This window comes from Protopterus annectens, chromosome 3.part1 (assembly GCF_019279795.1).
Source record: "Protopterus annectens isolate FY-2018-M chromosome 3.part1, PAN1.0, whole genome shotgun sequence".
NCBI lineage: Eukaryota > Metazoa > Chordata > Ceratodontiformes > Protopteridae > Protopterus > Protopterus annectens.
Genome location: NC_056732.1, coordinates 769440875 through 769461606, shown reverse-complemented (window position 1 = coordinate 769461606; position 20732 = coordinate 769440875). Strand labels below are relative to the sequence as shown.

Sequence of the window (20732 nt, the reverse complement as noted above, 5' to 3'; positions counted from 1 at the left end):
GAAAAATTGTGGACAATAATAAAAAGTTGAAGGAATTTATCTGGGAGGTGAAGAGAGCAAAGGTCTAGTGGGATAAGTAATCAGGGACTTGGGGATACACATAGTCAACTAGCCTTTGACCATCATGTGTCTACATTAGTGAGGAAATCATTCTATGCTGTACAACTTAATAATCAAAGGTATGGCACATAGGTCCAAGGAAATCATTGTTCCACTTTATTCAGAATTCATCAGACCTATCATAGAGTATAGTGCCCCCTCCCCCTTGGTATGTACCTAACCAGGTACATCCAACAAAAGGAATGTCCAAGGAGGTTCCACACTAAAAGAATACAGGGCATAAGTAACATGTAATATGCAGGCTGTCTCAATGCCCTATCCCTATATTTTGTCTCCTACAGGCTATTGAGAGGAGATATATTCCTGGCATACAAGGCATTGTTAGACTGCCACCGTGATGGAACTCCTGCATATCCACAAAACCAACAGCACCTGAATTACCTGTTCTAAAACCTAAACATTGTGATATAAATAAGACCTGCAGAGAGACAGGTATATATCCCAAAGACTACCCCTTCTCTGGAACAGGTTCCGCAGTCACATGAAGCAGAGTTCCTTACTAAACAATTCAAGTGTAACTTGGACATTTGAATGGGGAACAGGAAATTCATCCTTTGTTTGGCACATCTGTCTGTAATGGACACTGGCAGTTTTTTTTAAATGGTTCATCTCCCAGGCCCCGACTTGTAAGTGTTTCATCTCCCCGAGTCCCTGCATACACTTATCAAGGGTACCAGAACTTGTCATATATTTGGGATGCATCTCTAGTTTAAAAAAGGCTCTAGTGGTCATTAGTCCACTATACACCTATGAACCTATGATAAGTTGATCTAGTAGAACAAGGTAGATAAGGATTACCTGATTTGAAGGGATATTTTAGAGCTACGCAGTTAAGTATAAAACTATAATTCAAAGTGGAAATGGATGATGAAGGTGAAGCAGTAAGGAAACTCAAGAAATTAGGAGAGAGTAGGATTATGGATGCAGATCTTTAAGGAAAATAACCACAACCATACAGAACTGTATATTTATTAAGTAGCAGGAAAGTATTCTAAGAATTAAGCTAATCCAAAAATGGGAAAAGGAGATTTTGCCAGTAGAGATGACTGCAATTAGGGGTACAGAGATTAGGCAAGAAAGGGTTGGAATTTACTGGAGAAACTTGCAAAGGATTCAATGAACAAATAACAAGGGAGGGAAAGATATTATAATGAGAAAAAGCCAAAGAGACGTGCACTGCAGGGAAGATAACAGAATGGGAAGAAGCCAAGAAGACATATTGACTGCAGGTTAGAGACTGCCTTCTCTATATGGACTGCAGGTTAGAGACTGCCTTTCCTATCAGGGATTGATTTCAGAGTATAGACAAAGAGAAAGTGATAGGGGAATCCTAAGTTAAAGAGCTGACTTGGTAGACTATTTAGCTGAAGCTAAAACAGAAACTGTTGTTAAAAAAAAAAGTAGAAACCAATCAAATGAATTTAGAAAAGATTGGGAAGAGAGATTGGATAAGCAATTTTCAAGGAAACAATGGGAGGACATATGTATGGCTCACAGATTTGCAACAAAGTCTCCAGGATTTAGGGTTTTTGCATGGAAGTATATGCAGGGGTATTTTTGTGTCCCAATCAGACTCCAAGAATTTAACCTCAGGTAGATGCCAAATGTTGGAAGTGTGATGTGAAAGAAAAAGCTGACTGGGAAATGCATTTTAGGAGTGTAATGAGTTGACAGACCTTAAACATGCCCTACAGAGTACTCTGTCAGAAATATTGGGTGAGCAAATGGGTGTAATTATGGAGATGATTTTTCTGAGCTGAGATAAACATCTGAATTGCGTAGACAAAGTAAAGCCTTGCCAAGTTTAATTCTGACGGCTGCCAAAAAAGCAATTTCTATAAAATGAAAATCAAAGTGTAAACCGACTATTTTTAAAGTATTGATCAGTGTAACAGAGATAAAAGAACTGGAAGTGGGATTTTTGGAAAAGCATAGAAGCAGATTACATAGAAAATGGAAATTATGGGGTGATACATAGAAAATTATGATTTGGTGGAGGAGTGAGGTTTAAGGGAAAGCACAAATTGAGCAATTTATGTAGTGTTGGATTTATGCTAGACAAAAGAATACATGTGATATATGTTTGTAACTGAGAAGATGTTAATTTGGTTTGTTTTATATAAATGTATGTTTGCCTTGATGAAGCAATGAAGCTGTTTATAAAAAATGACTTGCATTGCAAACTTATATTCAGTCATTGTCTCATCTGTTTGTAACTTCATAGAAAATTAAAAACAGATACTTTTAGACAAAGTACCATGCCTCTCTGTATTGCTGGAATCAGCACGGCTTAGTTCATTAAACCGGTTATGATTTTATCTTCATTGTTTTTACAGGTTTTGAGCTGTCCCATTGTGAAGATCCAGGAGTGCCACAGTTTGGGTACAAAATAAGTGACCAAGGGCATTTTGCAGGTAGCACTATTACTTATGGATGCAATCCCGGTTATACGCTTCATGGAAGTACAACCTTAAAATGTATGACAGGAGAAAGAAGAGCATGGGACAATGCTCTCCCATCATGCATTGGTAAGAGTACAACTTTTGTTGCAGCACAGATAAGTCCATCCAGATTCATTACCAAAGTGGGAAGGAATTGAAAGACACTATAGTCTATCCATTTGGCATGTATCATTATATTGCACTGTCTCAATGCAATTTCTCTTATTCTTCTGCTAAATCTTTTCAGCCTTATCTATTCATCTTCTAAGGTTGATACTGCTATTTATGTTCACTAAATGACAACCACTGTTTAATATGAACATATTTTGTGATGATTAACAATTTCTTTTTCCGTTTGTTTTAGTTTAACAGGCCACGGAGGTTTTGCCTCTGGTTAACAATAGTCTTTCTTAAACTGGCGACATTTTTGTCTTTTCTTTTCTCTGCTACAGTGGAAAGATTGTGCCATGTTATTTATTTTGCATGCTCTGGGGTTGGGCTGTTTTTCATTGTAAGCCCCAAATGCCTAATTACTCTTTTCTAGATTGTTTCTGGCAATGGCAAAGTTTTTGTTTAAATGCTTATATAAATGGAATGCACACTGATCTACAAGGGAATCATCTGTCAAACGTACATCCTTTGTGATGTACAGAAGGTGTAAATATAACTCCATTCTCCTTCCTTTCATTAGCTCATATGGTGAGACACTCTTGATTTATTGAGCATAGTCAGTGGTATTCTTTTCCTGATGACCTGATATACATTTCTAGTGTAGGAGCTGTCATTTTGTTTACTCTCACAACCTCTGTAGAAAATTATGGGTAACAGAAAACATCACCAGAACATACTAAGTGATAGGACACATGCAAATTTCTTTACACTCCCAAAATATTTCATAACTTTTCTATTACCTTGCAAGTAAAATACGGTTAGCTGTTAAAGATTTTAGTTTCATGGGTAATTCTCATTGACTAAATACATTGTTAATTAAAAGTAAGGCTGTTGTTTCTGCAGTAGTAGTATTTGGGGAGGTGTGTACTCAATCTATTTTGTGAATTTACATGTGACTATTAACAATACCACATCATCTGTAGTAAACATATCTACCAGTACCAGGACAATCCAATCAATCTAGATTTCAGATGATTATGATTTCTCTAGTTTTAATGGTGTCCTGTTTCTAATGGAAACAGAGTGGAATTGTCAACATACTATGCAACTTTGTCTATGTTCGGTAATATTCACTATGCACGTAAAATTGGTTAACTATCTCTTAGTGTTTTTTTATTTTTTTTTCTGTTCCCATATGGGCTACAGTTGGTTCATCATGTGCATGCTGTAGCATAATTCACCTGTGGCCCAAATGTACTATCCACTGGGTTTTTTGTGAGATATTACCAGAAGTTACTAGGAGACCATCTTTTAATAGACTTCTAAGTCTAGTTGCCAAGCCTGGGTTACCTGGGATAGCTCTATTGAATGAAAGCTGGATGTAAAACCAATCAATCTGCCAAACATGAACCAAGAATTGCTACACTTAATATAGGTTTACTGACAGGATACAGCTTGGAAATGGATGACATGATGATATGGAGAAGGCTAGATAGTCTATGTATCCAAAAGACAACATGGAAGGTAGTACAGCAAAGCCACTTGGCTTGGGATCCAGAGTCTACTTCTCAGGAGGGGTACAGGCTGGACATGGTCTGTGGATTGTGGCAAGAGAGAAGATTCAGAAGGCAGAAAGGGATATCATCAAAATTAGTGACAGACTCATGGCAATCAGACTCCAGTCTAATGACTGGGCAGGGTTCATAATCTGAGCCTATGCCCCACAGTAGGGTTGTGATAGTGAGGAAAGGAGTGCATTCAGGCAGAAGTTGTAGGACCTACTAGATAAAACAGGACAATGTGACTTGGTGTTGATAATGGGCGACTTGAATGCACATATCTGGACAGACAGAACAGGATATAAGAATTGCTGGGGCCACATGGGTGGGACAACAGGAATAAAGAAGGAGAAGACATTCTAGAATTCTGTCTGGCAAATGGCTTGATAGTAGCCAACACATGGTTCAGAAAGAGAGAGAGTCACAAGATCACATACAAAAGTAGCTAACATGCAACTCAGGTAGACTTTCTTCTAGTAAGGAAAAATGCACTAGGGTAGAATCCATGATTGCAAAGTCATCCCCAGTTAAACAGTTGGCCCACAGCACAAATCACTGGTTGCCACAATCAGCTGCAAGCAGTGGTTAGTAAAGGTTCTAAGGTCAAAAGAGACCAGTCTGACAACCCAGAAGTTATCGGGAGAGAAAGTACAACAGTTCAAGGAATTATTGAGGGCTCTAGCACTCCAAGAAGAGGAGAAAATAGTAGGAAATGAAGAAGAATAGCAGCGCCTGAAAACAGCATATGTTAGGACTATAGAACAGATATGTGGCTGAGCCAGGTTTGGAAATAAGGTACATAAGGAAAGCTGATGGTGGAATGAAGAAGTCCAGGAAGTGATCAAAAGAAAGAAGGAGTGGAGGGAAAAAAATGGGAGATAAAAAAGACTGCCCAGACTAGGAAGTAATTCTGGTTGGCTAACAAAGAAGGTAAGAAAGGAGTTTCAATAGCACAAAATAGGGCATCAAAGGCACTCTACCAGCTTCTTCTGGAAAGTAACTCAGTAGGTTGTACAAAGAAACTATATCAGGTTCCAAGGCAAAGACAGAAAGATAAAGAAGATTGTCAGATATCCTTCATAAGGGATGCTAGCAACAACCTGCTCACCAGTCCACAAGACATCAAAGGCAGATGAAAGGAGTATTTCCAGCAGCTTCTGAATGAAGAAAACCCCACAGAAGCTGTACTACCCCAGAAACAACATACAGTGAGATCAGAAGAGGAGCTGCCTTAGAAGAAGTAAGAATAGCACTAAGGAAAATGAAGTCAGGGAAGGCAGTGGGCTCAGATGAGGTCACAGCAGATATCATAAAGATGCTAGGTGAGATGAGGAGAAATGGCCCCTGAGAGTACTCGTAGTAGTGTGAAGAGAAAGGCATATCACAGATGACTGAAGAATAAGCATACTTGTGCCAGTGTACAAAAACAAAGGAACATCCACAACTGTGGACAGTACAGAGGCATCTGGAGAGGGTGATTGATAAATGAATATGCAGAGTAGCAGAATGTAAGCTGAGAGATGAGCAGTTTGGATTTAGATCAGGATGCAGCACAACTGACCTAATGTTTGCAGTGAACCAGATAGTTGAGAAGATGCTAGAGATGAGGAAAGAGTCCAACTGGGCATTCCTAGACTTGAAGAAATCATATGATAACATCCCAAGAAAGTTGATCTGGGCAGTACTGTGGTGGTTCAGAATCCCAGAAGCATTGTTAGAACTAGTGCAGGCTATGTACAAGAACCCAAGTACAGACAGTGTTTGGCCTCACAGAGGGGTTCCCAGTGGGACTGGGTGTACACTTGGGTTCCATTCTGAGCTCACTGCTGTTCATATTGGTGATGAACTACATTAGAAAACAGGGCAGAAGGGACAGATCAACAAAGTTACTGTATGCAGATGATGTAGCATTACAGCCAGACTCTAAGTAAGAACTTCAGCAAAGGATAGGGGAATGGAATGTAAAACTGAAGCCACATGAGATGAAACCAAGCACAGCTAAGACAATGATAATGACAGCAAATTGGGGAAATCACAAGAAGCTGAGAATTGAGATAGAAGGGAAGATAGTGGAACATGTAAATAGCTTCAAGTATCTGGGAGAGGTGGCTGAGAAGAAGGGAAGTCTGAACAAAGAGGTAAAAGCTAGAATCAGAGGAGCTGCATCCAACTGGCATAGAATCTCAGGTGTAGTGTATGACAGAAGAATGCTAAAGGAGATGTAAAGTAATGTGTACAAGACAGTGGTGTGACCAGTACTACTGTATGGTACAAAAGCCTGGGCAGTAAAGCCAGAGGAGATGAAGAAGCTAGAGCCGATGGAAATGAAGTGCTTGAGAAGGGTAGTAGGATGTACAATGGGACAGATGAAGAAATAAGGACATAAGAGCACAAGCCAAAGTAGCTCCAATTGCAGAAACTATCAAAGACAACAGATTACAAATGGTTCACACATGTGCAGAAAAGCAAAAGGCAATCTGGTGAAGAAGATTTGGGTCAGACAGGAAGAAGGTAAGAGGAAATGAGGGCTTCCAGCAAAGAGGTGGATGGATTGTTTGAAAGAAAATCCATGACAGTCAGGCATGAATGTCAAAGATGGCAGGAGCGCGGCACTGAATCAAGACAGATGGTGACAGTTAACATGATCTCACGACACCATGTAGAAAATAGCAAAAGGGGGGGGTGATAATGATGGTCTTAAGGTTGTGGTTGTTTTGCAGATCACTTGCAGAAATGTTATTTGTTTTGGAATTCTGAATGAAATTATTCATTTTTTTCTAGGATTTCCTCTTTCAGATTCTTTTTTACCAAGTTAGAATCAAGTCTTCCGCTGTAAAAGTACAAGACATATTGCTGCTCCTATCTTTTCTTCTGATGAGTAACTACATCTTTTGTTGGTTTAAGTGATGTGAAGCACCACATTCTCCCTTCTCAGAATCTTTTATTTAGGGCATCTCTAATACTCATTTCAAGCATTTTCTACAACTTACTCTGTGACGATTATCCAGTATACTGTTTCACCATGAACGTGATCAGTAGCTGCCATAAGTTCTGCATGCATAACTTCTTTCTTTTATCATCCAGCCCAGCATTGAGATGCGAGGGAATTTATATCTAACATAATCAGCATGTGTACATACCACAATGTCTTGCAAACTAAACTGGATTGAGGTCTGTACAAATACCACTATTAATTTACGTATCAGTTACCTTTCAGATGAAGCTTGTCTTTGATAGAAGGTCATGGTTTATTTTCATTCCAATCCAATCAGTATCATTTTCCATTCAACTAAATGAGCAGCTGTCAACATATGCCTTGAGAGGGTTTCTGTACACACATTCATTATAAGAGTAGTATCTTAACTGCCTGGAATGACCTAATGTTGAAGCCTACTGCAGTTGTTGCTAGGCTTCTTGGCCTCCACATAATCATGCCTGTCATTTGCCAACTGAATTAGGATTAGGTGGGGAGGGAGGAATCTTGCATGATAAATGGCCTCCTGATGCATGTCTTTTAACTCTAAAGGAGAGCAAATGGGCTGATGGGGGCTTTTGACTCAACCAGGGAACACATTGAGACATAGATTTTTTGCTGTAGTTTGGAAGTAAATCTGCCATTCTTGTATTAGAAAAAAAAAAACAAATAGGGTACTAAGCAGGGGAGTACTGAAACCAGGGAAGTGAGGGGAGAAACTGATAACAATGTCATCTGATGTGATAATTTTCGTAAAGACATATTAGCACTCCACCATCTATTTCTATTCGGACCCCTATTGTAGTAATCCAGTTAATGGGTATATTTGTCTGTGTTTCAGTTTGTTTATTTATGTATTTATGCTTTCATTACCAGGCATGACCATGGGTTGAAGCCCATAAGATTTTAACAATTTAATTAACTTCTCCTCTGACTTGCACTACTCCTTTTTTTACATTTCGTTTGTTACAACATATTTATTATGCATGCAGAATCTGTTAACTCTATTAAGTTAGAAGGAAGACTTCTTTTGTATATGTCACAGGTTAATGTTATTAATTTTCAGAACCAGCACAGTCAGCAGTAGGTGTCTAACTTCCTAAATAGGGAATCACCATAGCATTAGGTACCCCTTTTTAATTAGACCCCCCCAATTTTACAGAGTCAGTCTATATAATTCTAAGAAATGATGAGATGTGAGGATAGTTGAGAGTTCTTGAAGTTACCCAACAAGCAGCCTCTACTGCATCATAACTTAATGTAGCAGCAAAAAACTAACCAGAAAAATGCAGTCATAAATCCATGAGTTGTAAAAGTTAAAAACTTGGATTTAACAGTTTTAGTTGCTAGTCCACGCTTGGAAAAAATGACAAAATACAGACTTGTTTGGACTGCAGAGATGAGTTGTCAGTGAGGAGCAAACAAAAATATTGGTGTAATATAATAAATATAATCCAATTTGGTTAACAGACAGATGCTATGTTTGCATAATGAATGCTGCCAAAGGACAGCACAAAAACAAAGTGAGGGAGTTATTTAGCTTTGAAGCACACCTCTCAACCCCTTAGTGCTAGGGTAACAAGGTTTGTCTTAACATAGATCTTCTGAAGGATTTGAAGTCTGAAACTCAACTGTATGTCATTATTTAGTGACTTCAGTCCTCAGATCATCCCAGTAATTTGACAGAAAACCACAAGTTTTATGAGGTACAGACCAAAAATATTATCCAAAAATATGGACATTCTGCAAAAATCTGGAAATTTGAGAGGTATGGATTTGAAAAGGAATTAAGGAAGCACCTCACACTATATAATGATCTTAGTAGTGGATTGCAGTTTTTGTTTGTAGGCTTGTTTGTTTGCAAATAAGGTTTGGTCTATTCACAAGTAATTTATTGAATATTATGGAATGTCTTTTTCCTTTGCTTGTCTTGTTTGATCAAGTTGTCTATTATTAATAGTTGTTATAAAACAGAACAACATTACTTTTTACCCTTGAAATAAGACTGGCATTATGTAGACAATTTTCTTGTACTGGAAGACCATCCAGAAGTTTCCTCTGAGCTGTCAAGTGTTTTACATCATAGAACTGTATAACTCCATCATCTGCATACTGACTCATAAAGAAAGTACCAGAACCAGTAAGTAAGGAGTTAAAGGTACAACTAAAAATGAAGAGACCCAAGGATTGTGCATTGGAGTACTTTTTTGTCACAAATATATTCAAATACCATATTCCTCCTCTTCCTAACCGTACCTGTACTTTTAATATCAGTTCCTCATTTAGTCAACCAAACTGTTTTCAGTGTCACAGTTAGTTGAATGTTAGTTTGAGTTTTGCTGTGGTTGACTTTATCATTGCATGTTCTGGGTTCTATATTAGCTTATCGAAAGCTGATAAGTGCAAACGCTCTTTGATTAACCCATAAATATCGAACGCACTAAATAGCAAAGTCACGGAACAGTGATTTTTTTTCCCAGGGAAAAAAATCACTGGTCCAATTTCGGGAGTTTGCCATTTCCTCCACTGTGTGGGGGGCGAAGTCCCCCACTTTATGTTGTATTTCCACTTGTTTTTTGTTTTTTGAGGAACAGTGATTTTTTTCCCTGGGAAAAAAAATTGCTGTTCCGTGTCTTCGTTATTTAGTGCATTCGATATTTAGGGATTGATCAAAGAGCGTTCGTTCTTATCAGCTTTCACTAAGGTAATATAGACCTTTTGTTCTGTAGTTAGCTGTGCAGTGTTGGAGCTAGTATGTATAAGTAAAGGGATGTAAGAGGTGCACCCCCTCACACACACACACGTAAATGCACATTTACTGTAATGAGATATAGAGAGAGCTGTATATCCACTGCATCTTGAGTTGTTGGTGAAATATTGTTTGTTTGGCTTACTTTAGATTGAAGAGATGGAACAGAGATGGGACTTGACTTTGTGGCTGTAATTCTATTTGAGAATATTCAGTAGAAAGGAGGAGAAAGTAAATGTTTCTGTGTAGCTAATAACCTTTAGTATGAGTTGTCACAAATGTAGGCCTTTGTTTTTGCATTTGGATGTGATGCATTTGAATTTCTGTTGAATGATTGCAGAAGTCGATGGTTTAGGATCAACTTTGTGAGCATCAACTACTGTTGAGTTAAACCATTGCTGATATAATCAACACTGAATATTCTGTCACCTGCACAGCTTTTAAATCAACTGATTGCAGTCTCTTGCAAGGCAACACCCCAACTGCTAGCTTTTCTAATAGTTTGAAATGACATGTAGTATCAAAATGTTTCAGTAGATCTAAAACTAGTCCTCATACTAGCTGCTCACAGTTTAGTTTTTTTTTAATTTATTAAGAAATATGGTGAATCAGGGCTGCCTGCAAAGCCCTTTCTAAAATCATACTGGGAAAAGCTTAGGATGTTTCACCTTCACAGAAGTTTGCCAGCTGCTCATGAATAACACTCTTAGAGACTTTGATTATTCGGGACTGTGACAGCTCAGCAGCCAGTGGGCTCTTGTGAAGTAGTAGGACTTGTGAAGCCTTTCATATTTTAGGAGACAGACCTACTCTGACACTCCTGTTTATCATGATGGTCAGGTAAAAAAGAGATCAGTTTTATTATTTTGGAGATAAATCATCTGACCCAGTAAACCACATCTTTTTATTTTTGCAAAGATTTTTCTTACAGTAAAGATGGTCAATTCCATTATTGTAAAGTTGTCAGATGCATTTTGAGTGCATCTAGGTGGCTTATATGTGCTTTCATTTTTTCAGATATACAGGGCTATGATGCAGGATTGCCCCCGAAACCCCTAGTTAGAAGCTATGGTATGCAGAATATCTGTGATAATATAAAAAATACATTGTTTACTATATAACCTAAGGAAGGGTGGGACTTCTGCCATTACTGCCTTATTTCAAGGATGCATTTATTGATAGTAGTTTTGTCCAATGTTTTTTGTATTCCATGCCCATATAAATCACTTTGGGGGTGCATAATTTTGCTGAATTGTAAATGTGAAGCTGTGATTGGCCATATGATCACATACTATTCCTGTTTTGCTAACATAAAATGGATGGGCTATTGTATCCAGTCAAGCATGCTTTCCTATGCACACCTTCTGCCAACCAATGCTGGAAGTGTCAGCAACTGTTGGAGTCCATGGGCATAGAGCCTGACAAGCTGACAAGGAGAGTTTGGACAGTACCCATGTCTCCTGATCATATCTTATTTGAGCAGGTATCTTTGACTAACTAGGACAGGGTGTGATTTTTAAAGTTATATGGTTGCTTTTATGAATATGCAAGCCACAAGGTAATCATGAAAAAATACATACATTTACAATAAGCAGAAATAAACACAATTAACTGATAGGCATGGTTAAGGACAAAAGAAACACACAGAACAGAAATACAATAAGCAAAGTAGTACAGTAAATAAATAAACAAAGAAGAAGTAAAGTTAATACATACATAGCTGCACACAGTCAAAATCTGGAATCATCGAGCAGAAGCACAATTATGGAAGGAGCGTCATAAAAAGATTACTTGGTCCCATGAAGTAGGGAAGCACTCCAGGGTACTCAAAGTTTGGTCCTTTATTGGCTAGAGGGCACAGGTGTTGGTTTTCATGTTTTTTTTCTGCTATAAATCAAGAGAGTTTGCAAGGGTCTGTGCTTCCTTCCATAGAGCTCTGCAATGCTTTTCCAGGGTTTCAAGTGCATTCAGAGCCATCCAGGTTAAGATAAGAATATTTTCTTGATTTACTGCACTTCTACTTGCTTTATACAGTGATCACTACTGTTTTGACAAATTTTTAAAAGCATTTATTTAAATTTGTGACAAAAATCATCATTTCCATTTGTTGGCTTATTCTAGATCTGTTTGCCTCAAGATCACCTTCCAGAAGGGCAAATTAACCAGGAACATAGTTGTTTGTTATTTGTCTGTTGTTTAATCTGCACTTGACAGCTACTTTTGCTGTACTTGTGCTTTAAGAATTTCAGGTCATCCATCTTATGATAGAAGGTTTTTATCTAGTATCTCTGTGTTGGGACGCAGTACAAGGAGGTCAAAGTTTGGTTCTTTATTGGTTAGAGAGCATAGGAGTAGGTTTTTAAGTTGTTTTTTTCTCTGTTGTAAATCAGGCTAGTTTGTGTGAAGCTGCCCACCGCACAGCAGTGTTTAGCAGTGTCTAGCAGTGTCCTGTATAGTAGCAAATGCTTAGACAGTAATATTTCCCTATAAATTTAGGATTAGGTCTAAAATCTGTTAATCAGTGTGGCATTGAAAAGAATTAAGCTTAGACGAGTTAGCTTGTGTTTTGAATAGCTCTACAATATCTTAACAGTATACAGCATTTTGCCCTTGACCCCAGATAGTAGTTTGCATATAGGATACTATTACCATATCCTAGCACTATATAACATCTCTTACTTAACACCAGAAACTATCCTAGGAGATTCCTGTTAAAAAACTACCCTTAATCCTAAACAGCCTACCCTGTTATAGGACTGGACAACTAGATACATCATTTCCTAATGTCTTTGTGGCCAGCTTGGGAGATATGGGCATCCTAAGGCAATGTAGTAATTGTCTAATGCTCTCAGATAACAAGCTAATCATTAAAGAAAATAACACTGAATGTGAGAGATGTGAATACAAAACTTCCTTGGAAGCAAAAATCTTGCATGCAAATGAGGTTGTCAAGAATACCCACACTACATCCCTCAAACATACTGCTCAACACACATACAAATTACTTTATGCTGAGGTGCTTAAAAGATCTAATCCCAAATCTCAACGATATCGAAAGCTACCTAATGGTAGGAGTGTTCTTCATCAATCTCTAAAAAAACACAACTAAAAGCAGCATCAAACATTTCGCATAAGCCTACACTGAATGGTACCCCAACAGCAAAGCCCATAAGGCAAGCATATACTTTACCTGAAACTCTTGTCATTGAGGACTTCATTGTGTGATACACAGATGCCCCACTCACCAGTTTAGACAAGGAAAAGGTAACAATTGCCTGTCTGAAGCCAGGGTCTGCAATAAGTCACTGCACAACAAGTACCAATAGGATTCTGTCATAGTCCATGTGAGTGTAAATGACCAGAGACACGCCTCACTGGACTATATGAAAAGAGACATTATGGATCTAACTGAATGTGACACAGACAGGTATGAGCCTTGCACTGAGCAGTATTCTATCTTCACCAAAGATGGTGCCACATTATTAATATAAAATAATTGATTTCAATAATTGGCTTAATTTCTTCTGTCACTCTAGGGGGATTCAATAACCACCACTGGAAGACATGGACAACAGACTAAATTGCTTTGCCATGGATGGGCTGTTCCTCCCATGGAGGCTTTCAGGATATTGGTTCAAACTTTATCCACTCCCTCAGATTTTTTTTTATGCAATGCCAAAAACAAAACTACAGACATAGTGAAAACATTTCCAAACAATCTTGAAGTATTGCTAATCAATGCTAAAAGCCTAAGCAAAAAAACTCCACACCCTTCAAGCCTTCCTCACTCTGGAGAATATTGACATCTGAACCATGACTGAGACTTGGTTTAAAGCAGTAGAAAGTACTTAGAAAGTACTCGGGCAGTGCAAAATTATAGTGCCTTCCACACAGTTCGACCAACAGCACAGACTAAGGCTAAAGGTGCAGGTGTCTCGATGTACGCAAGCAACAAACATACCTCCAGTTTGGTTAAACAGGAAGATACCATGGAGCTCATCCACATGTAAGTCACTATAGATAAGGTCCCTCACCATTTCATGGATAGCTACCATTTATGTCCGTAGAGTCTCAAAACTCTTACCCAAACCTACTAGAGGCACTCACCATCCAACCAAGTACTCGTATTACTAATTGTACTAGTATTAATAGTTGACTTTAGGTACCCCTCTATGGATTGTGAAACTTACACTGGTTCCATCTCACAAATACAATCCTTTCTGGACTTTATTAACACAAACATCCTGGAACAGACAGTACATACTCTGACAAGAGGATCAAACATACTAGATCTGATACTCACAAGTATGGAAGAGTATTGCACCCCCCCCCCCCCATGTGTCACTAGTGAAGTCGAATTACAAAGTTATCTCCTTTTTGAAATAAAAATCAACCAGGAAAATCCAAATAAACCAGTAACAAGAACTATTCTAAGGCAAACTGTGTCCTAGTGAGCGAACGTTTGTCAAAATTCAGGGCTCCCCCTCATTCCAAGAACACTTTTCCCTATGACGAATTATTCACAGAGTTCCCCTACAGATGTGAATGGCTGCATAGAAGTTGCCATAACTATCAGTAACAAATACAAAACAAACACTAAAACCAAGCTCTACTACTAGAATTCTCACCTAAACAGAGTATGTAATAAAATTGGAAAAACTCATGTCCAAAATCATAAGAGCAGCTCCCTTAAAGACAATTGCTCTCTTATACGAATAAACAAAAAAGAATAGGTCTAATTAACAAGTCCAATTATAAGGTCAAGGTAGCCTTGCAGGCTAAAGAAAATCACAAGACCTTCTTCAGCTATTTTGAGACCCTTAAAGATAATAGAGAGCTGTGTGTTGAACTGCTGGTGAGCAGTACCGCCTTCATCCATCCGGGTGACACAGCAAATCTACTGGCTGATAAATTCAGTTCAAATTTCACCCCCCACCTCCTTGGGTGAAATCCTTTCTAGCATACTTCCTGCAACTATTAGCATTAACCAGGTTCTGGCAGTACTCTCTAAAGCCAAGAACACCATCTCTATGGGTCACATCATCATTCCCAGTTACCTCCTGAACAGTATGAACCATGACTACTTGAGACACCCTTTGACTATACCCTCAAAACTGGCTACATTCCAAATAAATGCAGGATCACAAAAGTAATTTCCCTCCACTAGGGCTGACCATAAACTGACCCAGAGAACTACAGACCCATTGGTCTATCGAGCTTAGTTTTCAAACCCATGGAATGAATTATCTTGGAAATGATGAACAATATTGGCCACCTTCAGAAACTGGACCCATCCCCGTTTGGCTTTCTTAAGGGAGGGTCATACCTACTTAACCTGGTAGACTTCTTTGAGAGGGTCGCCAAGGCAATGCACAAGGGTAAAACAGTGCATACTGTGTACCTTGACCTGTCTAAGACATTTGATGCAATACCCCACTCAGGCATTGTTGACAAGCTCTCTGTCATCATCATCTTCTTTCGGCTGTTCCAGTTAGGGGTTGCCACAGCGGATCATCTGTTTACATTTCTTCCTGTCCTCTGCATCATGCTCTTTCACACCAACCGCCTGCATGTCCTCTCTCACCACATCCATAAACCTCATCTTAGGCCTTCCTCTTTTCCTCTTACCTGGCAGCTCCATCCTTAGCATCCTTTTCCCAATATACCCAGCATCCCTCCTCAGCACATGTCCAAACCAACGCAATCTCGCCTCTCTTGCTTTGTCTCCAAACTGTCCAACCTGTGCTGACCCTCTAATATACTGATTCCTAATCCTGTCCATCCTAGTCACACCCAGTGCAAATCATAACATCTTTAACTCTGCCACATCCAGCTCTGACTCCTGCCTTTTCGACAATGCTACAGTCTCCAACCCATATAACATAGCTGGTCTCACTACCCTCTTGTAGACCTTCCCTTTCACTCTTATTGGTACCCATCTGTCACAAATCACTCCTGACACTCTTCTCCGCCCATTCCACCCTGCCTGTACTCTCTTCTTCATCTCTCTTCCACACTCACCATTACTCTGAACTGTTGATCCCAAGTACTTAAACTCATCCACCTTTACCAACTCTACTCCCTGCATCCTCACCATTCCTCTACCCTCCCTCTCATTTACACACATATATTCTGTTTTAGCCCTGCTGACATTCATTCCTCTCCTCTCTAAAGCATATCTCCACCTCTCCAGGGTCTCCTCAACCTGGTCCCTATTCTCACTACATATCACAATGTCATCTGCAAACATCATAGTCCACGGGGCCTCCTGTCTAATCTCATCTGTCAACCTGTCCATCACCACTGCAAATAAGGAAGGGCTCAGAGCTGATCCTTGATGTAAACCCACCTCCACCTTAAACGTATCTGTCACTCCCACCGAAGTCCTCACCAATGTCACACTACCCTTGCACATATCCTGTACCACTCTTACATACTTCTCTGCCACTTCTGACTTCCTCATACAATACCACAACTCCTCTCTAGGCACCCTGTTATATGCTTTCTCTAAGTCCACAAAGACACAATGCAACTCCTTCTGACCTTCTCTGTATTTCTCAAACAACACTCTCAGAGCAAATATTGCATCTGTAGTGCTCTTTCCTGGCATGAAACCATACTGCTGATCACTAATCATCATCTCCCTTCTTAACCTAGCTTCCACTACTCTTTCCCATAACTTCAAGCTGTGACTGATCAGTTTTATCCCTCTGTAGTTTCTGCAGCTCTGCACATCACCCTTATTCTTAAAGATAGGTACCAAAACACTTTTTCTCCACTCCTCAGGCATCCTCTGACTTTCCAAAATTTCATTAAACAATCTGGTTAAATCCCTATACAATTTGCTGTATTGCTGGCTATCTCACAAACAGAACTCAAGAAGTCAGTATCTTAACAGACCACTTCCACCAAGAGGCTGGTTAGCAGAGGAGCACCCCTGGGCCTGTGCTGGGCCTGCACCTGTTTGGCATCTACTTTTCACAAGTCAAGGCTAACATTCAAGGCCTCTGGTACACCAAGTTTTCAGATGACTGTAAATTCAAAGCTACTATAGATTCCTCCTAAGACATAAACATCTTGCAAGAGGATTTAACACAGATAAATGATTGGTGCCAAAGCCATGGCCTTAAACTTATTACCAAAAAATGCATTATAATGCCATTTAGAAATCTGCCAACCCAAGTTTATTGTTCCGTCAAAAAAAATCCCTAAGAACTGACCAAGTAGTTAGGGATCTGGGAACATATGTAGACAGCAATCTGACCTTTGACCAACATATAGCTAAGATAGTAAGAAAATCATTCTATGTCACCTGATGTATAGGTAAGGGTATAGCCTCCGGGGTCAAAGAATGTTGTAGTACCACCCTATTCTTCCCTTATCAGACCTGTCATTGATTACAGTGCCCCTTTGGTATGTACCTAACCAGACACTTTCAACAGTTTGAATTTCCCCAAAGATTTCAGGAGAATTCAAGGCATAAATATTCTTGAGAAACTGAAACGGTTCATATTAAGCTAACTACCCTTGCGAGCCATTTTAAGCCTAGCCAATTATCCCTTGTGAGACTCAAACCCTGCACCTTGGGTTTGAAAGACAACATAAGGGTAGTGTGACATTGTCCTGCAATGATTAGCTAAAGGTTCTGCCTCTGTAGTCAGTCTCCTACAGGGTGCTGAGTGCTGAGTGGGGAGTTTTTCCTGGATTATAGGGATTCCTCAGACCCAGCTCTGATGGATGTGTTGCCCATGCACAAAAAAAAGCACTGGATCCAGGGATCTGAACTTCACTTGTAACATAAACATGCAGGAGAGACAGATATGTGTAACATAGAAATCCCCTGCTATGGAGTATTCATGTAAAACATACATATACACACGCACACCTCTCTTGCTTTCTCCCTCTCTCTATATACATATATATATATATATATATATATATATATATATATATATATATATATATATATATATGTGTGTGTGTGTGTGTGTGTGTGTGTGTGTGCATATGGATTCACTATACAATCTTGAAATACTGAAATGTCGAATTTCAGTATTTTGAGACTGAATAGTGGAAAACCCACCTACACGAAAACCCATATTCACGAATACCACAACCACGACCATTCACACACACACACACACACACACACACACACACACACACACACACACACACACACACACACACACAAACCAGCACATAATCACACACGCATACACCTACCTAACTAAACAAACATAACAACACACACAGACACACCTAACCTACCTATAGGCAGGGGGCAAGCCCCCCTACACCCCCCACACTTATATATTCTAATTCCGAGGTCGTACTAAACACACAAACACACAAAAAAACACCATCGCACACACTCACACACAGTAAAACCCCTACCCAATATCCTCAAACATGCAACACTTACCTGAAACCCTAGATAAATCCACAAACCACACCACACGTCACAAACGCTACACCACAATAGAGGTGGATTTGACATTTGTGGATTTGACACTTCCTCATTCGGCATATTGCAGTATTGGGTAATTGCACTTTCCACTATTCGGTCTCGACGTACTGAAATTCGACATTTCAGTACATCGAGATTGTATATATATATATATATATATATATATATATATATATAGATATAGATATATATATATATATATATATATATATATATATATATATATATGTGTATATAAGGAATTTGACCATTGATTATGATTTGCTGATTTGCTAGAAGTACTCTGACTAGAGAATACTAAATATAGATTGCATGGAAATATTAATGTTAATATAGATTTACATTTCTCGTAACAAATTACTATTTCACGCTGAGGTTGGTGCATACATATGCTGAATTAATGTAGATCTTTAATATATATACGGTTGATTTTTTGAAGTAAATCCATCCTTGTCAGGAATGCAAGAACATTTTCAATGTCCTTTAGCAGGGAATGCTTCACTGCTCTTATTACATAGCTGAAACAGACTTCAAAACCTCCAGAGAAAAAGTACTTCCAGGCTGAGTGAGGCATTGAGAATAAAGTTCAGTAGTTTTGCTTGAGATGCACACATTTATAGTCAAAGGATTGCACAATGTCAAAACTCTCAATCATGTATTAAGCTAGAAAAACAAGGTCTCCCCTTTATCACCCTACCCAACTGATAGAATGAAAGACTGCAGTTGAGAAAAGTGAAATCCTTAAGATTTTCTAAAACTCAAGTATTTCCTTTTCTCCCTTGTCTTGCAGATTTAGAAATTGGAAATAATTTAAAACTAAGTGATCTGAGCAAAAAGGCTCTAGAAAATAAAAGTGTATATCTTCTTTAATTCTTCATGCCCTAAACTGTGCTGGCTGATACGACCCTTCACAATCAAAAACATCAATGGAGACATCTGCTGAAACATGAAAGTGTTTTGACAAAAGGACTCCAGGGACCTAAACCTTGTCACCACAATAAACAGAACATGATGGAGGGATAGATTCCTGTCCCAGAGATTTCCCATACTCTGGAACAAACTGCCTATCTATATCAAACAAAGCTCCTCATTAGCACTCTTTAAGAAAAATCTTGATGATTGGATGAAAGATAGGAAATTCACCCCTGGGAACACTTCTGTGGCTCTGCTCCACAGGGGCACAGGAAAATAATTTTCTTGGGTGGCAAAAGCCAGGGTACCTTTTTGGCTAGGCTTATATAGCCCCTAGGGCCACTAGCCTAGTACCTACCTATAAACCTATATCATTTTTACAAAGCATGCCTCAGACAAAATTGCAATGTCAATGCATGCAGTATAACTTATATAAGCAAAAGTTGTTCAAAAGAAGGTCAAGTCTGCAGAGGTATTGGCTTTAAAAATCTAAGCTGTAATCATGATTTTATTTTATTAACATTTTCATTTTAAATCTAAAAATATATCTGCTGGAATACAAAAATCATTTCCAAGCCGTCACATCTTAATAACCTGACATAGTAGAAGAGACATAGCCAGAGCGAGGTAAAGAGGCAGCCACTCTGGGTGCAAGCTATCAGGGGGCATTATCCTCAGTACCAGCATCAGTGGGCATGATCCTCAGTGCCAGTATCAGTGGGTGTGATCCTCAGTACCAGCATCAGTGGATCTGGTCCTCAGTACCAGTATCAGTGGGCATGATCCTCAGTGCCAGTATCATTGGGCGTGATCCTCGGTAACATTATCAGTGGGCATGATCCTCAGTGCCAGTATCAGCGGGCGTGATCCTCAGTGCCAGCATTAGTACCAGCAATAGTGAGCGTGTCCTCAGTACCAATATCAGTAAGCGTGTCCTCAGTACCAGTATCAGTGGGGGTGATCCTCAGTACCAGCAGCAGTGGATGTGATCCTCAGTACCAGTATCAGTGGGCATGATCCTCGGTAACATTATCAGTGGGCATGATCCTCAGTGCCAGTATCAGCGGGCGTGATCCTCAGTGCCAGCATTAGTGGGCGTGTCCTCAGTACCAGTATCAGTGGGGGTGATCCTTAGTACCAGTATCAGTGGGGGTGGTCCTCAGTACCAGCAGCAGTGGTCATGATCCTCAGTACCAGCAGCAGTGGATGTGATCGTCAGTACCAGTATCAGTGGACATTATCCTCAGTAACAGTATCAGTGGGCATGATCCTCAGTATCAGCATCAGTGGGTGTGTCCTCAGTACCAGTATTAGTGAGCATGATCCTGAGTACCAGCATCAGTGGGTGTGTCCTCAGTATCAGTATCAGTGGACATGATCATCGGTGCCAGTATCA

The 20732-nt window shown here is 39.3% G+C and overlaps 1 protein-coding gene across 1 annotated transcript in view; it reads left to right on the top strand.

Annotated features, from left to right (window-relative positions):
• LOC122797720 (CUB and sushi domain-containing protein 3) overlaps positions 1-20732 on the top strand; it is a 5249173-nt gene that overhangs the window by 2895226 nt on the left and 2333215 nt on the right. The window contains exon 24 of the mRNA XM_044066251.1: positions 2457-2648. Within this exon, the coding sequence (XP_043922186.1) occupies positions 2457-2648 (192 nt within the window). The remainder of the gene's footprint in view (positions 1-2456; positions 2649-20732) is intronic.